Here is a 14,907-nt window from a genome sequence, read left to right as displayed (position 1 = left end):
AGACTGATGTGGAATGTGACAAGAATGTTCCTTATTTAGAAGCAGTAGGGAGTCTGTTATATTTGTCTCAAACGTCACGACCCGACATTGCTTTTGCCACCAATGCAGTGAGCAGATATTGCAGAGACCCAAAGGAAAAGCACTGGAAAGCCGTAAAGAGGATATTCCGATACCTAAGAGGAACCTCAAACTATGAGTTAAAATACCATAGAGATGGTTACGCAAAACTAGAGGGATATAGCGATGCAGACTGGGGGAGTGAATTGGGAGACAGATACTCCACCACTGGCTGCTGTTTTAAATTAATAGGGGGCCTCACATCATGGTCCTGTCAAAAGCAAAAAACTGTTGCATTGAGCACCGTAGTATATGGCACTATCTTACACCACACAGGAAGCATTATGGCTACGAACATTAATAAGTGAAATAGAACCCAATTTAATTGAGGAACCTACAACCGTCTTCTGTGACAATAAGGGAGCCATAAACCTAGCTAAAAATGATGTTACTAGTGCTAGGACAAAGCATATTGATATACGGCACCATTTCATTCAGGACCACATAGAGCGACAGAACATTGCCGTGGACTATCTGCGCACAGAAGACATGTTAGCTGATCTTCTGACCAAACCCTTGGAAAGGGAGAAGTTTGAGAAGATTGTGAGACTATTTGGTTTATCTTGTGGAAGCAACACACAAAATATAAGTTCAAGGAGGGGTGTTGGAATTGAGTGAACAATATATTTCGTGTGTGATGGCGCAAAGTGCACTGTGTAAAATAGACCTCTTTGACATTGTCTAACACTCTTTGTGTGCGCTAATTATTCTGTTGTGTTCGCTGTTAATTTTGTTTGTTCTTGAATGTGCAAATATAGTTATTAGTAAAATGTCCTTTTTTCTCCTTAATACTTATTCAGCTGCGCAAATTCCAATAGAAATCAAAAGCATATTACAGCAAATCAGAAGCATTAGTTAAGAAAACAGAGAAATAGTCCCACCAGTCCATCATATGCTCCAATTTTTCACATACAAGATTGAAAAGAAGAAACACGGCTTTCTTTGATAAGCGAAATCTGGATATAACTTCGGAATCGGCATCGTCACATTTGCTTCTCCTTCCTCATTATGATGACCACTTCTGCCAAAATATCGCCATCGCTATCTGCATTTATTTCTATTCCTACCATCTTGAAAACTAATCACCTGTTAAGCTCCCTAACTGATCAGAAATCGACGGTGAAAGGCAGTGTTCGATTTGTGCTTTTACCAGTGGGGGGGGGGGGGTGTCTTAGGGGGTTACTATAATTATATATGTTACTTGCTTGGACCGTGGCGTTACCCATGGTTAAACAGTTATTTATAAATAGATGTTAATGCCGAAACTCAGTATTCACGCGTATGCACTATCAGAAAAACCACCCCTTATTATATCTTTAAAAATACATTATAGGTAAAGCTTATTTACAAAATCATCTGCATACAGGTATACAAGGGGAATTCAAAAAGTAAAGGCACATTTGTGAGAAGCTGTACTTATTCTGATAATAGAAAACTGAAACATGCGTTATTTTTCTACGTAACCTCCCTGGACTTCAATGCAGTTTTCCCGACGTTTTACGAGTTTTTTTTATTTCATCAGAAAATACGTTTATCGGTTGCATCTGTAACCAATTTTGCACCGCAGAAATGGCATCTTCATCACTTTCAAATCTTCTTCCCTGTAGTGCTTCCGTTAAGGGTCCAAATATGTGAAAACCGCTTGGAGCCAGGTCTGGACTGTATAGTGGATGTTCCGGCACCTCGAATCTCAACTCCTTTATTGCGTCGGCTGTCCGTTTGGCAGAATGTGGGCGAGCGTTATCTTGCTGCAGGATGACACCTCTTCACAGTTTTCCACAACATTTGAATCTGATTGCAGGTTTTAGTTTCGTACGCAACACATCACATGCACCATACAATCCAGGCCTGGCTCTAAAGCCTCGTTTACGCTGGGGCGACGTCTTGCAACATTGGGGCATGCTACGGAAGTGTGGCGTGCGTCGTCTTGTCATTTAGTTCTAAATGTTTTGAAATGTTTAACTACTGCATAACACTTTTTCAAAATTAATAAGCAAACATATTAATAGTATTAATAGTAAGACTGTATTAAAAACTTTCAGTGTTCGGCTCCACAAATTTAAATTATATGTAAAGTTTTACTCCAGTGCGTGGGAAATAAACATCCCAGCTTGGGATGCATAAACTAAAACCAGAGGAGGGGATGGTCTGATGCAGAGGGGGGGGAATCCCCCCCCCCATTCCCCCTGCAAATCGCACAATGGTGAAAGGTGGATTCACGTTTGTCGGAACGCCACCGTCACGTTGTTCAGCGTCGAACATCAGAGGAATTCCTGAGCATTAACGCTACACGGCACGTAACTTCGAAAGAACGTCGTGACGTTACAGCTGGTTCATAAAATACCCACTAGATGCGCTATTTCGTAGTTCACTGTAGCTCGTCCTAAAATGCTGAAATTTAGTTTCAATCATCTTGCAATGATTACTGTTTCACTTGACGATGAGGAACCGGAACAGCAAGCAGAAAGAGTCTGCTTTAGAAAAGCAAAAAAGTTAAAAAAATCGAGACTGCGAAGGAGAGATCCACACTCTACAAGGAGCTGCAAGAGGAGTCATCATCGTTCTATAAATATTTCAGAATGTCTAAACAACAATTTTTTTTACCTGTTAAACGAGATACAAATAAAAATTACGAAGACAAATTCAAGATTTAGGCGTCTAATATCATCACGGCAGAAGCTGATGGTTTGTATAAGGTATGGCTGTATCGGCCGTTCTGAACAACACCAAACAAATATGGAGGTGCTATTTGCCCGTAGCAACATGGAAATATCACATGGCTCCGTCAATGACTCGTCGAAACATTCTTCCCGAGAAACTTTGACGTGACATGCCGATGACGTTCCTTTGACGGCGTGTGTGAATGTCACCCTTTGAACTACAAGTGGAGAAACGTTTTACATGACGGTGAGACGTTCCGGCACGTGTGAATCCACCTTAATTTAAGCCGAGTTTATTCTCCGGTTAGGCGTTACTCCGATTTCATACAGAGCGTTTCTCGCGCTATTTCGAAAATAGTACTTAACCGGTTGCTAACCTGTGACTGTACAATCGACCCTAGAACGGGGAAAGACGCATTCATTATTGGAAGTGCTGCCAAACTACCCTGATTTCATTTCTACACTCACGTAAAGTGGTATGTCTTTGCATTGCTACTGTGCTTATGATATTCTTTGCGTGGGTGTGTATAGGTGTATTGTGGCAGCTGTCAAAACATTGTGTGATGCTTGAAGTCTTTGTCTTGGTGTAAAACTTGTTTTATGCTATCACAATTTATTGAAACGGACAGCACTTGGTAAAAACAGTTTCATAAATCCACCGAAATTTTGTAATTGGCACGTTTAAAGTTAAAAATGAATAACACCGAAATTGAACGGGGAGAAGAGTCTGTCAGTGGTGGAGCGGACGAAAATATAAACCTGACATCGCACAGCAGAACGCATTTATTAAATCCTTCCAGAATAAACAGACTTCCTCAGTTTGTAGCTGCGTTTGTAGCTACAATTGGCGCATTTGCAATGGGTACAGTTATGGCATGGACTGCACCAGCCAGCGGGGAATTACAATCTAAATTCAATTTCAACATCTCAGAAATATCATGGATTGGTTCATTTGTAGCACTTGGTGCTGCAGCAGTTGTGTTACCTGTTGGATATTTAACTGATAAGCTCGGCCGCAAATTGACCATGCTAATTTTGGTTCCACCATTCTTAGGAGGATGGGCTGTTATCTTGTGGGCCGAAACTTGGGAAGCATTATGCGCTGGTCGTTTCATAGTTGGAATGGCTGGTGGAGCTTTTACAGTAACAGTACCTATTTATATTGGTGAGATAGCTGATAATGAAATACGGGCAACTCTGGGTAGTTTCTTCCAGTTAATGGTGGTTGTTGGTGTGTTGTTTGTGTACATTGTAGGTCGGGAATGTAATTTGTTTTGGATGAGTGCCATATGTGGGCTTGTCCCAATCGTTTTTGGTGCAGCCTTTGTTTTTATGCCGGAGACACCTGCATACTATTTAGGAAAAGGCAAGGAAGATGCAGCAAGGAAATCACTTCTGTGGTTGCGTGGAACTGCATGTGATTTGGAACAAGATATAGCGCAAATGAAGCAAGTGGAAGAAAACAGCTCAAGGCCAAGACCACCAGACTCTCGAAGTGCCACGAAGATGTCACTGTTTATTGCACTTGGACTTATGACATTTCAGCAGCTGAGTGGCATCAACGCCATTATATTTTACACAACAGACATATTCCATGCAGCTGGAAGCACAATTGAACCCAGTATATGCACTATTGTAGTAGGCATTATGCAAGTGGGGGCAACACTTTGTTCGTCATTAGTCATTAACCGATTAGGCTGTCGTGTTTTACTGCTTACTTCTGGATTTGTGATGGCAACTTGTACGTACACACTTGGAGTATTTTTCCATCTCCAGGGCAGGTTTGGTGTAGACTATGTTAGAAATTTTGATTGGTTACCATTGGCCAGCCTTTGCCTTTACATTATAGTTTTTTCTATTGGCTTCGGACCTGTTCCTTGGATGATGATGGGTGTCCTTTTCCCGCCTCATATAAAGGGACTTGCAAGTTCTATTACTTGTTTAGTCAACTGGATGTTAGTGTTTGTTATTACAAAATTTTTTGCAAATCTGTTAGTGTTTGCAGGCACAGCTTCAACATTTTGGCTCTTCTCATTAATAACTGCAATTGGCACAGTCTTCGTTTTCTTTGTTGTTCCAGAAACTAACGGAAAATCACTTGAGGAAATTCAAATGGAGTTATCAGGCAGTGAAAGTTAACTTTATTTATTGGAATTTTATTTATTTATTTATTTGTCCATATAAATCTCTTTTTAAGTACATATATTGTACACAGAATCTCTTTGTAGAAATGAGAGCAAGATATATCACTCATAACAGATGATGATTAATGCAGCTATGTGTATCAAACAGTTAGGTTCTTAATCAAGAGATATGCCCCTGTCTTTTTATATCATCATCTGCTGTGAGAGAGTAACTTCAGGTTTATGGCTTACTGTTATTTTATACTCCATTTATAATGTTTAAAATTTACCAAAGAACAATGAACTATGGGTTCCCACTATTCTGCTAAAATATACTCAACTCTTTAGTTTTACATTTTTAAGTTCAGATGCCTGCCTAGTGGTATCTTTTCCTATGTATGGTAGTAATGGACTGCATACTTTTCAACTCCATGTTTATGTCTGTAGAAACATCCAGGGGTAAACTGGTCTTGTAATTACATTTATTTTTTACAAAGTGACCCTGAAATGTGTGAAAATTCAGAATGGCATATTGTTATACTATAAACATGTATAACTTATGTAATTTATAATTTGTGATTGAGATGTTCATTGATAACTCAATATTTTTCCCTTTAGATGTGTGTGTTAAATATACTTAAAGACGACTTCTGTCTGCATGTTACTGTGATAGTTGTAGGGGAATAATATGGAGAACTACAGAGTGTATAATTGTGTTGTTGTAAAATCCTGGTTACGGGTGGAAATAAGATAATTAACGCTTACCTAACAACATTATGAGTGCTACTAAATAAAGAAGTGTTAATGCAAAGATTTCCAAGCATTGGGTTTTTTATATCTACTGAAGATTATCTGTGGGGCATAGAAAAGTGGATTTGAATTTCTTTATTGAGCCTGTAAATCATAATTTAGTATGTAGTTTGCTCAAATAACATTGAACAATGTGGTGTGATATACTAAATATCATTTATACATGCCATTTTGAAAAATAGTTAAGTAGGCCTACATGCTGCATGATGGTAACATCTATAAAAACAAATAAAATCACCCAAAGAATAGTATAGTTGATGAAGTATATTAATTCTTGTGGTGTTTCAAATACTCAGAAACAGAATAGAAGCAGTACCCTTTGTGTTTAATTTTAAACTTCTGTAAATTGGGTATCTGTTTCAAATAGGATAGCTTGTGGCATAATGGTAGTGTGATACAGTCCTCCTATATAAATGTATTGTAATGACATGTAGGTTATGCTTATGCCTAGGAACATAAAGAGTGAAAATCACAGTAATGCTTGAAGATCTTCTTTTAATGTGCTTCCTTTTGTGAGGGTAATGGAAACACGGAATGGACAGTGTACTGAGACTTTTAAATATTTGTCTGTAGGAGTTTCTATATTTAGCATGTTTTATTATTCTGACAATCTTTTTTTTCTAGTCTCAGTGTTTTGCTTTTAATTATAGAGTTCCTCCAAAAGGTAATTCAAACATCAGTGTATTTGTATATTTATTGATCCACTCAATCATTCAATGTACAAAAGTATACAACATGATATGGCACAAGTCAAACAAATGAAATGAGAACATATACAGACATAGCTCTGCTTCTTATAGTGTACATCTCACTGAAGATCTATTACATATGTATCCAGAATAATACCAGAGTAAGAATAAGTTCAAATAATAATGCTGGCCATCAAACAGCATACGTTCGTTAATGGACAATAGGTTATTTGTAATGAAACATCTTGAATTTTGAAACATAATAATATATATAATTTAATTTATGATAGATCACATTGAAGAAAGTCTTGTATGCTGTAAAAGTAATGCTTTGTTAGGAGTGCTCTTAAGGGTGTTTTTTGTTGAATGCTTTGTACTTGTGGGAGATGGTTGTAGAGTTTGATTCCCATACGTTTAACACTATTGCTGTACAGTTTAGTAGAATGTGGAACTAGCCTTAACAATTTTTTTGACCTTGTGTCATGGTGGTGACTGTCCAGATTCCTGTGCAGTCTGTTGATGTTTTGTTTAATAAAACAGAGAAGTTGCAATATACCCCAAAAAATAATATCATTGCATAGTACTGAATGGAAAGAGTATAATACATGTATGTCAATGTGCTGGCATTTAGCCCTCACTGAGTGGAGCATAAAACAAACTTTGCTTAGCCTGGAAGTAATCATGTCAATATCACTGTTCCAAGAGAATGTATCCTTCATGTCAATCCCTAAGAATTATGTTTCATTGATAAATTCTATAGTGTTACAATTGGAACCTGGGGAGTTCTGTTCTGAATGTTGTAAAAGGTTAGGCATATTGTCTTTTTTGCATTTAGGAGCAGTCTATTTGATGCAAGCCATGAATCTAGTTGGGTTGTATTTATATTAACTACTGACTGAAGAGATTCATCTGTATTTGATGTCAGGATATTAGTATCATCAGCGAATAAAATGCCTTGCTAGTGGGTGGGGTGGAAGGGAGGTCATTTATATAAAATGGAAATAATAAGGGACCTGTGGCACATCATGTTTTATGATATGTCGATGAATGCACCACATTTAGTGTTCCTGAATGATTGACTTCATTTATATGAATGTACTGTGCTCAGTCTGACATAGCTGCTGAGCCAGCCATTAGTATTCCCCATTTCCTGTAAGATACAACTTTGGCAAAAGTATGTTGTGATTTACTATGTCAGAAATCTTTCTGAGGTCAACAAAGACATCTGTAGCTGGGCATTTCTTGTCAACAAGATGTAAAGTAGAATCAAGAAATTCAGATATTGCATCAGTAGTAGTTTTATTTTCTCAGAAATCATGCTGAGCAGAAGAAAATGTAATGTTTCCCTAATAAATGATTTTAGTCTGGCAGCCATTGCATATTCAAATATTTTGCTGAATATAGACAGCACTGCAACTGTACGGTAGTTGCTAGGATCATCTTTTTTTGATCCCTTCTATGTATGGGTATGATTTTTGCTATTTTAAGTTTTCTTGGGAATACTGCATCTGAGAATGAAGCGTTTGTTACATGAGACAGTGGTTCATTAACAAGTTTGCTGCAGCAGTGAAGAAGGAAGCAAGGGATCATGTCTTCTCCTGCTGATGATTTTTTCTTTATTTTATTATGAATTACCTTTCTATCTCTGCTCCTAATGTTGGTTAAGGTAATGAGAACTGGTTGGGGGGGGGGCAATTACTTTTTAGGTGTTCTGTTAGTTTTTCTACAGTTAAATTCCCGAGCTACTTCCTCTTGGTCAGTAATAAACATTGCATTTACTTTAAGTTTAATGTTACTAACACTATTTCTAGTACTACCTGTTTTTGCATTAATTATTTGCCATAGGCACTTGCTTTTATTGTATGAGGGTGTCATTGTGTGGTTTTTCTGGAGCATTAGCCACATTTTTAATTATTCTTTTGTAGGCAGTGAAATACTTCTTAAATTGTTCACTTTGCCAAGATTGGTCTTGCTGAGGGAGGAAAGCTCTCTCTTCCTCTTTGCTGAGGTTGTAATACCTGTTGTAATCCAACTGGGGATACTCTGTTGTTACGTATATTTTTGTTTTTAAAGGGAAATGGCAATTGAAATAGCAACAGAAAATGTTTTAAAGGTTTCAAACTTTCCGTCTACTGTTTGAGAGTGGTGTAGTGTCTCGCAATTTTCTCTCTACATATAGTACAAAAATTAAGAACATTGCTTTTACAAAAATTTCTGCTTTGTAGTGTCATTGTTGTGAGTTGAGGTTTACTTCTCAGAAAGACCGGCTGTATAATTGGTGCATTATGGTCAGAAAATCCTAGATTTACGGACCTAACAGAACAATCCATGTTGTTAACTACATGGTGAAGAGCACTTACGCACTTACACTGTGGTTGACTACCCTAGTAACTGGATGCTGCCATGGTACATTGTGGTCTCTGATGCATGGCCTGCATTTTGTGAGAGGATTCTTACAAGAAGGTTGTTTCAAAAAGGACTTTACAACTTTAAAAATAAATATAAACTTATTGAAAGAAGATAGAGAGCTGAGTTTAGTGTTATTTTGTAAGGAAACACATAAAGTTTTTTTTTCACCATAAACTAAAGATGTATGTGTCTTCCATTGGTTATCCTGCACACATCCTATCAGAAGTCAATTTCTGCCCAAACTCTCTGTAGCATTGCAGGTGTAACTTGCTCAGTGGCAGTGTAAATTCTTGCTCTAAGTTCAGGTAGAGAAGCTGGCACAGGAGGACCAACACAATATCCTTGTTGAAACCGCATTTTAAAAAATCAAGCGGTATCAGATCTGGGGAAAATGGGGAGCCATGCAATTGGTGCCTGATGGTCAATCAATTGACCTGGAATGTGGTCACTGAGACCCTATTTCAACAAAACATTTATGCCTCTCACAAATTGTAGGGCTACTAGGAGAATCTTTAGCATACTTCGTACGGAAATTATGCTGAACTGATGTTGCCGACTTTGATTATTCAAACCAAAACACACAGCTAACATGCTTGGGTCCAGTGAAGGCAGCCGTCTTTAATGAAACTGCCACTAGTGCTCTTTACAGTGCGATTTGGCACTAGTGAACTATGCGAGACAAAACTTGATGTATTTCCCTACAAATTGACACTACAATCACCTCTGCAGGAACTATGATTTAATTTATATGAATTTTCAATGTTGTCAAGTCATTTTTGAAACACCCTGTATATGAAAGTATTTAACATTTTATTTACATGATTCAGGTTTTTCCTGAATATGCATACTTAAAAATTTTGTCTCTCTCACCAATGGTACAAGTTTTCCGCCATCATTCAGAATCAGTGTTTCAAGGTGAAAATATTATTATTACTGTGGTCCCATTAGTTATGTTTTTGCCCTTGATAGTCATTAACATAAAGTATGAAAATGGACCCAAGAACTTACCCTTGGAGTCCATATGTGATATTTTTGTGCATTATTATGAAAATTAGGAACTTTGTATGTTTTTGTATCTTCTTGTATTTTATTTGAGTGATCTGTTAATCATGAATGTAAGAATTGATCTACCTGCTTGGTTGGTTATTTAGTTTCTGCAACAGAATGTCAGTCACATCAAAAGCTTCACTAAAGTCAAGAATATTCCAAAAAAATGTTGTAGCTAAAATTTACAATCGGCTGCCCATGCGCATCTTAGGTTTCCTTGATGGCCCTATGTAAAGTTTTACCAATGTTGCTTATTATCTGCTACAGTTAGTATTTTATCTAGGAAGGTAAAAACAGCTGACTGGGTGATCTCCAGTTCTGAATCCATGTTTTGAATCACTTCTTATCATTTCTTTATTTAGGAAGGCTGTTTCTCTCCTAAGAAACAGTTTCTCAAGAGTTTTCCCAAAAGTCTAATAAGACTGATACAGGCTTATAGTTTGCTGCTTTACATTTGTCTCCTTTCTTGTACAGTGCTGTTACTGTTGCAGTTTCCAGACATTTTGGGAATATACCACTCATCAAAGATGAATTGTAAGGCTTCTTGTATAAATACTGCACTTGCTTTGATGATAATACCCAGTATATATTCAGCAAACACTGAATATTTATTGGGTCATCTTTTTATGATCATAGATAATTCCTCAGGTGTCGTAAAAGACATGAATAGTGTTCTTGTATGTATTTTTGAATGTGGCTGTAGTCTGTTATTATGTTGCTGCATTTTATGGTGTTTGGTAGTCATGTGTTGTGCAGTACTTGAAAAGTAATGGTTAAATTTACTAGCCACTACTGTGGGGTCAGTTACTTTACTGTTGGTTTTTTTTATGCTGTAGTGGTCTAAAGTCATTGCATCTGTTTATTTTTTATTGTTTTTCCAAGTTGCTTTAGTCTTGTTCCTGGAATTTTGTATTTGTGTGTCATTTTCTCTCTTCTTTCCTTTTGATATCACTTGCCTAAGTATTCATTTATACTGTTTAAAATCGTCAATAAAAAGGATTCATGGTTTACTTTTATTTGGCATGATATTTTTATTCCTGCTGTAATCCACTTATGTATTACAGACTTTATGTACAGAAATAATTACTAATGTTTGTTTGTCAAAAGCTGTTTAAAAAATAAAAAAATGTTTAGTTGGCCATAAATTTGTCAAACTTATCATTTGTATTATATCAATAAGAATAATCACTTTTTGAAAATGTAATTGGATAGATGAAAAATGTACTCACCAAGCAATGGCAAGAGAAAACACACACAGAAGCTGAGGAAATGTTCAAAGCTTTAGGAACCAAGAGGTATTGAAGGGGAAGGAAGATGGATAAAGGAAAAGGACTTGTGAGGTTTGAGAAATGGGGAGAATTATTTTCCCTTCAACCCTGTCTGCCAAGAGGAGGAATTCTGGCTCCGAAAGGCTGCACATTTCCTTAACTTTCATTTGTTTTTTTTTTTTTTTCTACTGCTGCCATTTTATGAATAGATTTTTTTATCTACCTAATTATATTATATTATCATCTGTATTGTTTTAACTGTAAACATCAGTCAAGTTTGCTCTTCTCAAGAGAAAAAAAAGTATCCTTTATTTTCATCACTGATCTTCCTGTCATTAGCTTTAGTGTTTTGAGGGTTTTATGTCTCCTGGAACTGGTATTGTTAGAAAATGGGCATAGTGATAACTAAAACAAGTGTTTTCAAGTGTGTTGTGGCTATCTGTGGTTGTTACAGAAGTAATAGTTTTAAAAGTTGGGTTAGTTACAATAGGTTGTAAGATAAAGGACCTAAGTAAATCATTCGTTCCATCTTTAAAGTCATTGGCCGGCCGTGGTGGCCGTGCGGTTCTGGCGCTGCAGTCCGGAACCACGGGACTGCTACGGTTGCAGGTTCGAATCCTGCCTCGGGCATGGGTGTGTGTGATGTCCTTAGGTTAGTTAGGTTTAAGTAGTTCTAAGTTCTAGGGGACTTATGACCTAAGATGTTGAGTCCCATAGTGCTCAGAGCCATTTTTTAAAGTCATTGGGTGTGGACAAATCTACATTGAAATCTCTTCACGTGAAAGTATTTTTGTCAAGGGTGCTGAAATTTATAACTCTTCTATATGATTATAAAAAACTTTATCACCATATGGTGACATACATACGCAGATGGTCAAAGTATTATGATTTGGCAGTTCTACTGTTGAGAAGGCCATGTCTTTCTCACTCGACAAGCTGTCATATTTGGTTATATTACTGAATCCTGTATTTTGTCTGACACACATGCAGCTAGCACCACACCTGAGTATTTCTCTACAAAATGTGCCCCCTAATTTGAACCAAGGGAGGTGTGTCAGTCATAACATGTCTTTATTCAACTGGTACTTAATAAAATATAAAACAAAAAAATCATTGAGTTTGTTTGGTAAGCTTTTATTTCATAAAGCTTGATGGAGAGACTGAACATGCAGCCCCTCTTCTGTTGTAATGCAGTTATTGAGTATCATTTGTTTGATTTTGTGCATTTATATTTCACTGCCTTTATTTTGGTGAAACACTGGTGTACCCAACACATGAATGCATCTGTTTTGTGGAACTGCTAACTTTAATTAATGAAGAGAACCCATTGCATACTTGCTCCTTTCCCTTTCTGTTCAGCTGAAAACCATACCATGTCAATTTATCATATGATGGTCTTTTCAATTGAAAGTTTTTGGATATTCTGCTTGTGTTGCACAATTTCCAACAATTCACTATTTACACCAAATGATGATTAACCTTGCTGATTTTTTTGGTTCATATATATTCTTTGTTGAATCTCTTAGGAATTGGCTGTAAAATTACATTTGTCTAATTACTGGAATGGAGAACACTTGGCAAAACATTATCAGTGTTCTCAAGACTGTTGTTATACGAGTCTTCAGTATCATTTGATGTAGTCATTAATATAACAGTATCAGTCTTAGTCAAGTCTTCAACTAATTTATCAATTCCATTAAAAACTATCTGGAGAGGAGAATTCGGCTTAATAATGTCATGCTTTGATTACAGTTGTTTCTCTCTCTCTCTCTCTCTCTCTCTCTCTCTCTCTCTCTCTCTCTCTCTCTTTCTAGTATTTTTCTCCGGTACTTGCCCCAACTGTCACTCTGTATTAAAACTTGTGCATTCCAAACTGTATTTCTTGACTTGTAACTTTGATTCACATGTTTGGATGCTATATCTTTTGGAACACTGCTGGTATCTTTAACCACAGTTTCTTGTGCTACTTCATTTTCGTTGGTTGGTATTGTATAGCATGTGTCCGCAGCTCGTGATCTTGCGGTAGTGTTCTTGCTTCCCGCGCACTGGGTCCCGGGTTCGATTCCAGGTGGGGTTAGGGATTTTTCCTGCCTCGACATGACTGGGTGTTGTTGTGTCGTCTTCATCATCATCATTCATCCTCATTAAGGTGGGAGGAAGGCAATGGCAAACCACCTCCGCTAGGACCTTGCCTAGTACGGCAGTGCGGGTCTCCCGCATCGTCCCCTACGCTCCTTGGAGTATGGGATCTCCTCATCATCATTGTACAGCATGTACACTTCATTTAAGGGTAACATCCATCCGAAATTTCTCAACATATTTCATAAGCTACATTGAATACTGACAAAAAATTTCCTATATTTATGACTATAATGGCAGGTGCACTGAAATATGTTTTTATTTTCGTATTTAGAAATATATAGAGAACAGATGCAGATGATCACAATGTTTGAATAAAATAAGGTTATTATTATTTTTATACATTAACTTCAGTTTATAATTTTAGTTTTGGCCCTGTTTAGATAGCACTAGAATCATTTTACAGAATAAAAATTTATAAGGTTGTAAAAGGCACTATTGCAGTGTTTGACTTATTAGCTGACTATGCTCATGTTCTAATATGTATGCGAGCAGGTGGCAAAGACGTATATAATTGTCCTGGATGTGTAACCACAGTATGTTGTAAAATGAGAAGAGGGTTTTTTTGTCATTGTTGCAGACAGTTTTTAATTTTGATATGATATCCTTGGGAGGAGAGGGAAGATATTTTTTTTTTCCACAACAATTTTTATTTTGTGTGTTATAAATATTAAATTATGTGGAAGTTGTTTGCATGATGTAGCTCTCATGAATTTCTTGTTGGTACCTGAGGCTTAGCTACGCACACTCATTGATGATTAGATTTCATAGACTTACCAAATTATGGGAATTTTGATCACTGCGTTTCACTTGCTGTATCAGATAGCCCCAGGTATTTTCTGTGGGATTAGGACCGGGTGAATTAGTTTATATGTATCTTTTTCTGGGAGTAAATATGGATTTCTTGGAGTATGTGGGAAATGGGGGGTAGGTAGCTCAGACTGTAGACTGTGAGGGACACATCTGTTCTGAGGCTGAAGAGAGGCAAAGATGAAGGAAAAGATGGCTTATAATATAATGGATAATAGGACTTTGGTAAGCACTATGCCAGATTATGTTCAGAGATGACAGAAGGCGCAGAGAGAGAGGTAGAAATGAATTTAAAAAAAGGATAGAAAATTATGTGGGGGAATAACAGTGAGATTAGGGAAAGTAAAGAAAGAGGAGAAGGGAGGGAGAAAATAATAAGTAAGCAAGTGATGAAGTTTTACCATACAGAAAAAGGAGGAAGGGGAGGTTACATCAGAGGTTAACTCCAGAAGGGTAGCAGAATGAGAGGATGTGTTATGCAGTGGACTGCCATCATTAAGTTGAGAAACTGGGACAGCTGTTCTACTACACTAATCTAGCGTCTACCTGGAGTAGAACTTTTCCCATTCAAGCACTGACAATGAAACCCTTCATTATATGGAAGATGTAGTCTGTTGTGTTGTCCTATTGTGGCTGTGTTCGGTGTTACTCAAATCTGTTTTATCTCTGCTCACTATCTTATTGCCCAACACATACTTGAAGTGAGAAGCAAATATTATATTGAAACAAATTTTGAGCAATGAAAACTGCTCATTCAACTGTCATAAAGCACACCTCTATGTGACAATCTGTAAGATATTAGGGGACATGTGGGCATAGTTTTATCTAAGCCCAT

The 14,907-nt window shown here is 37.1% G+C and overlaps 1 protein-coding gene across 1 annotated transcript; it reads left to right on the top strand.

The window, feature by feature from the left end:
• The first annotated feature begins 3,303 nt into the window (after positions 1-3,303).
• Positions 3,304-10,871, top strand: LOC126251678 (facilitated trehalose transporter Tret1-like). Its single transcript, XM_049952258.1, has one exon. It carries the CDS (start codon positions 3,471-3,473, stop codon positions 4,914-4,916), a length of 1,446 nt encoding a protein of 481 aa, XP_049808215.1. The 5' UTR covers positions 3,304-3,470; the 3' UTR covers positions 4,917-10,871.
• The last annotated feature ends 4,036 nt before the right edge of the window (positions 10,872-14,907 follow it).

Source organism: Schistocerca nitens, chromosome 4 (genome assembly GCF_023898315.1).
Source record: "Schistocerca nitens isolate TAMUIC-IGC-003100 chromosome 4, iqSchNite1.1, whole genome shotgun sequence".
In the NCBI taxonomy this organism is placed as follows: domain Eukaryota; kingdom Metazoa; phylum Arthropoda; class Insecta; order Orthoptera; family Acrididae; genus Schistocerca; species Schistocerca nitens.
Note: the sequence above shows the minus strand (reverse complement) of the source record. Positions and strands in the feature narration are given on the sequence as shown.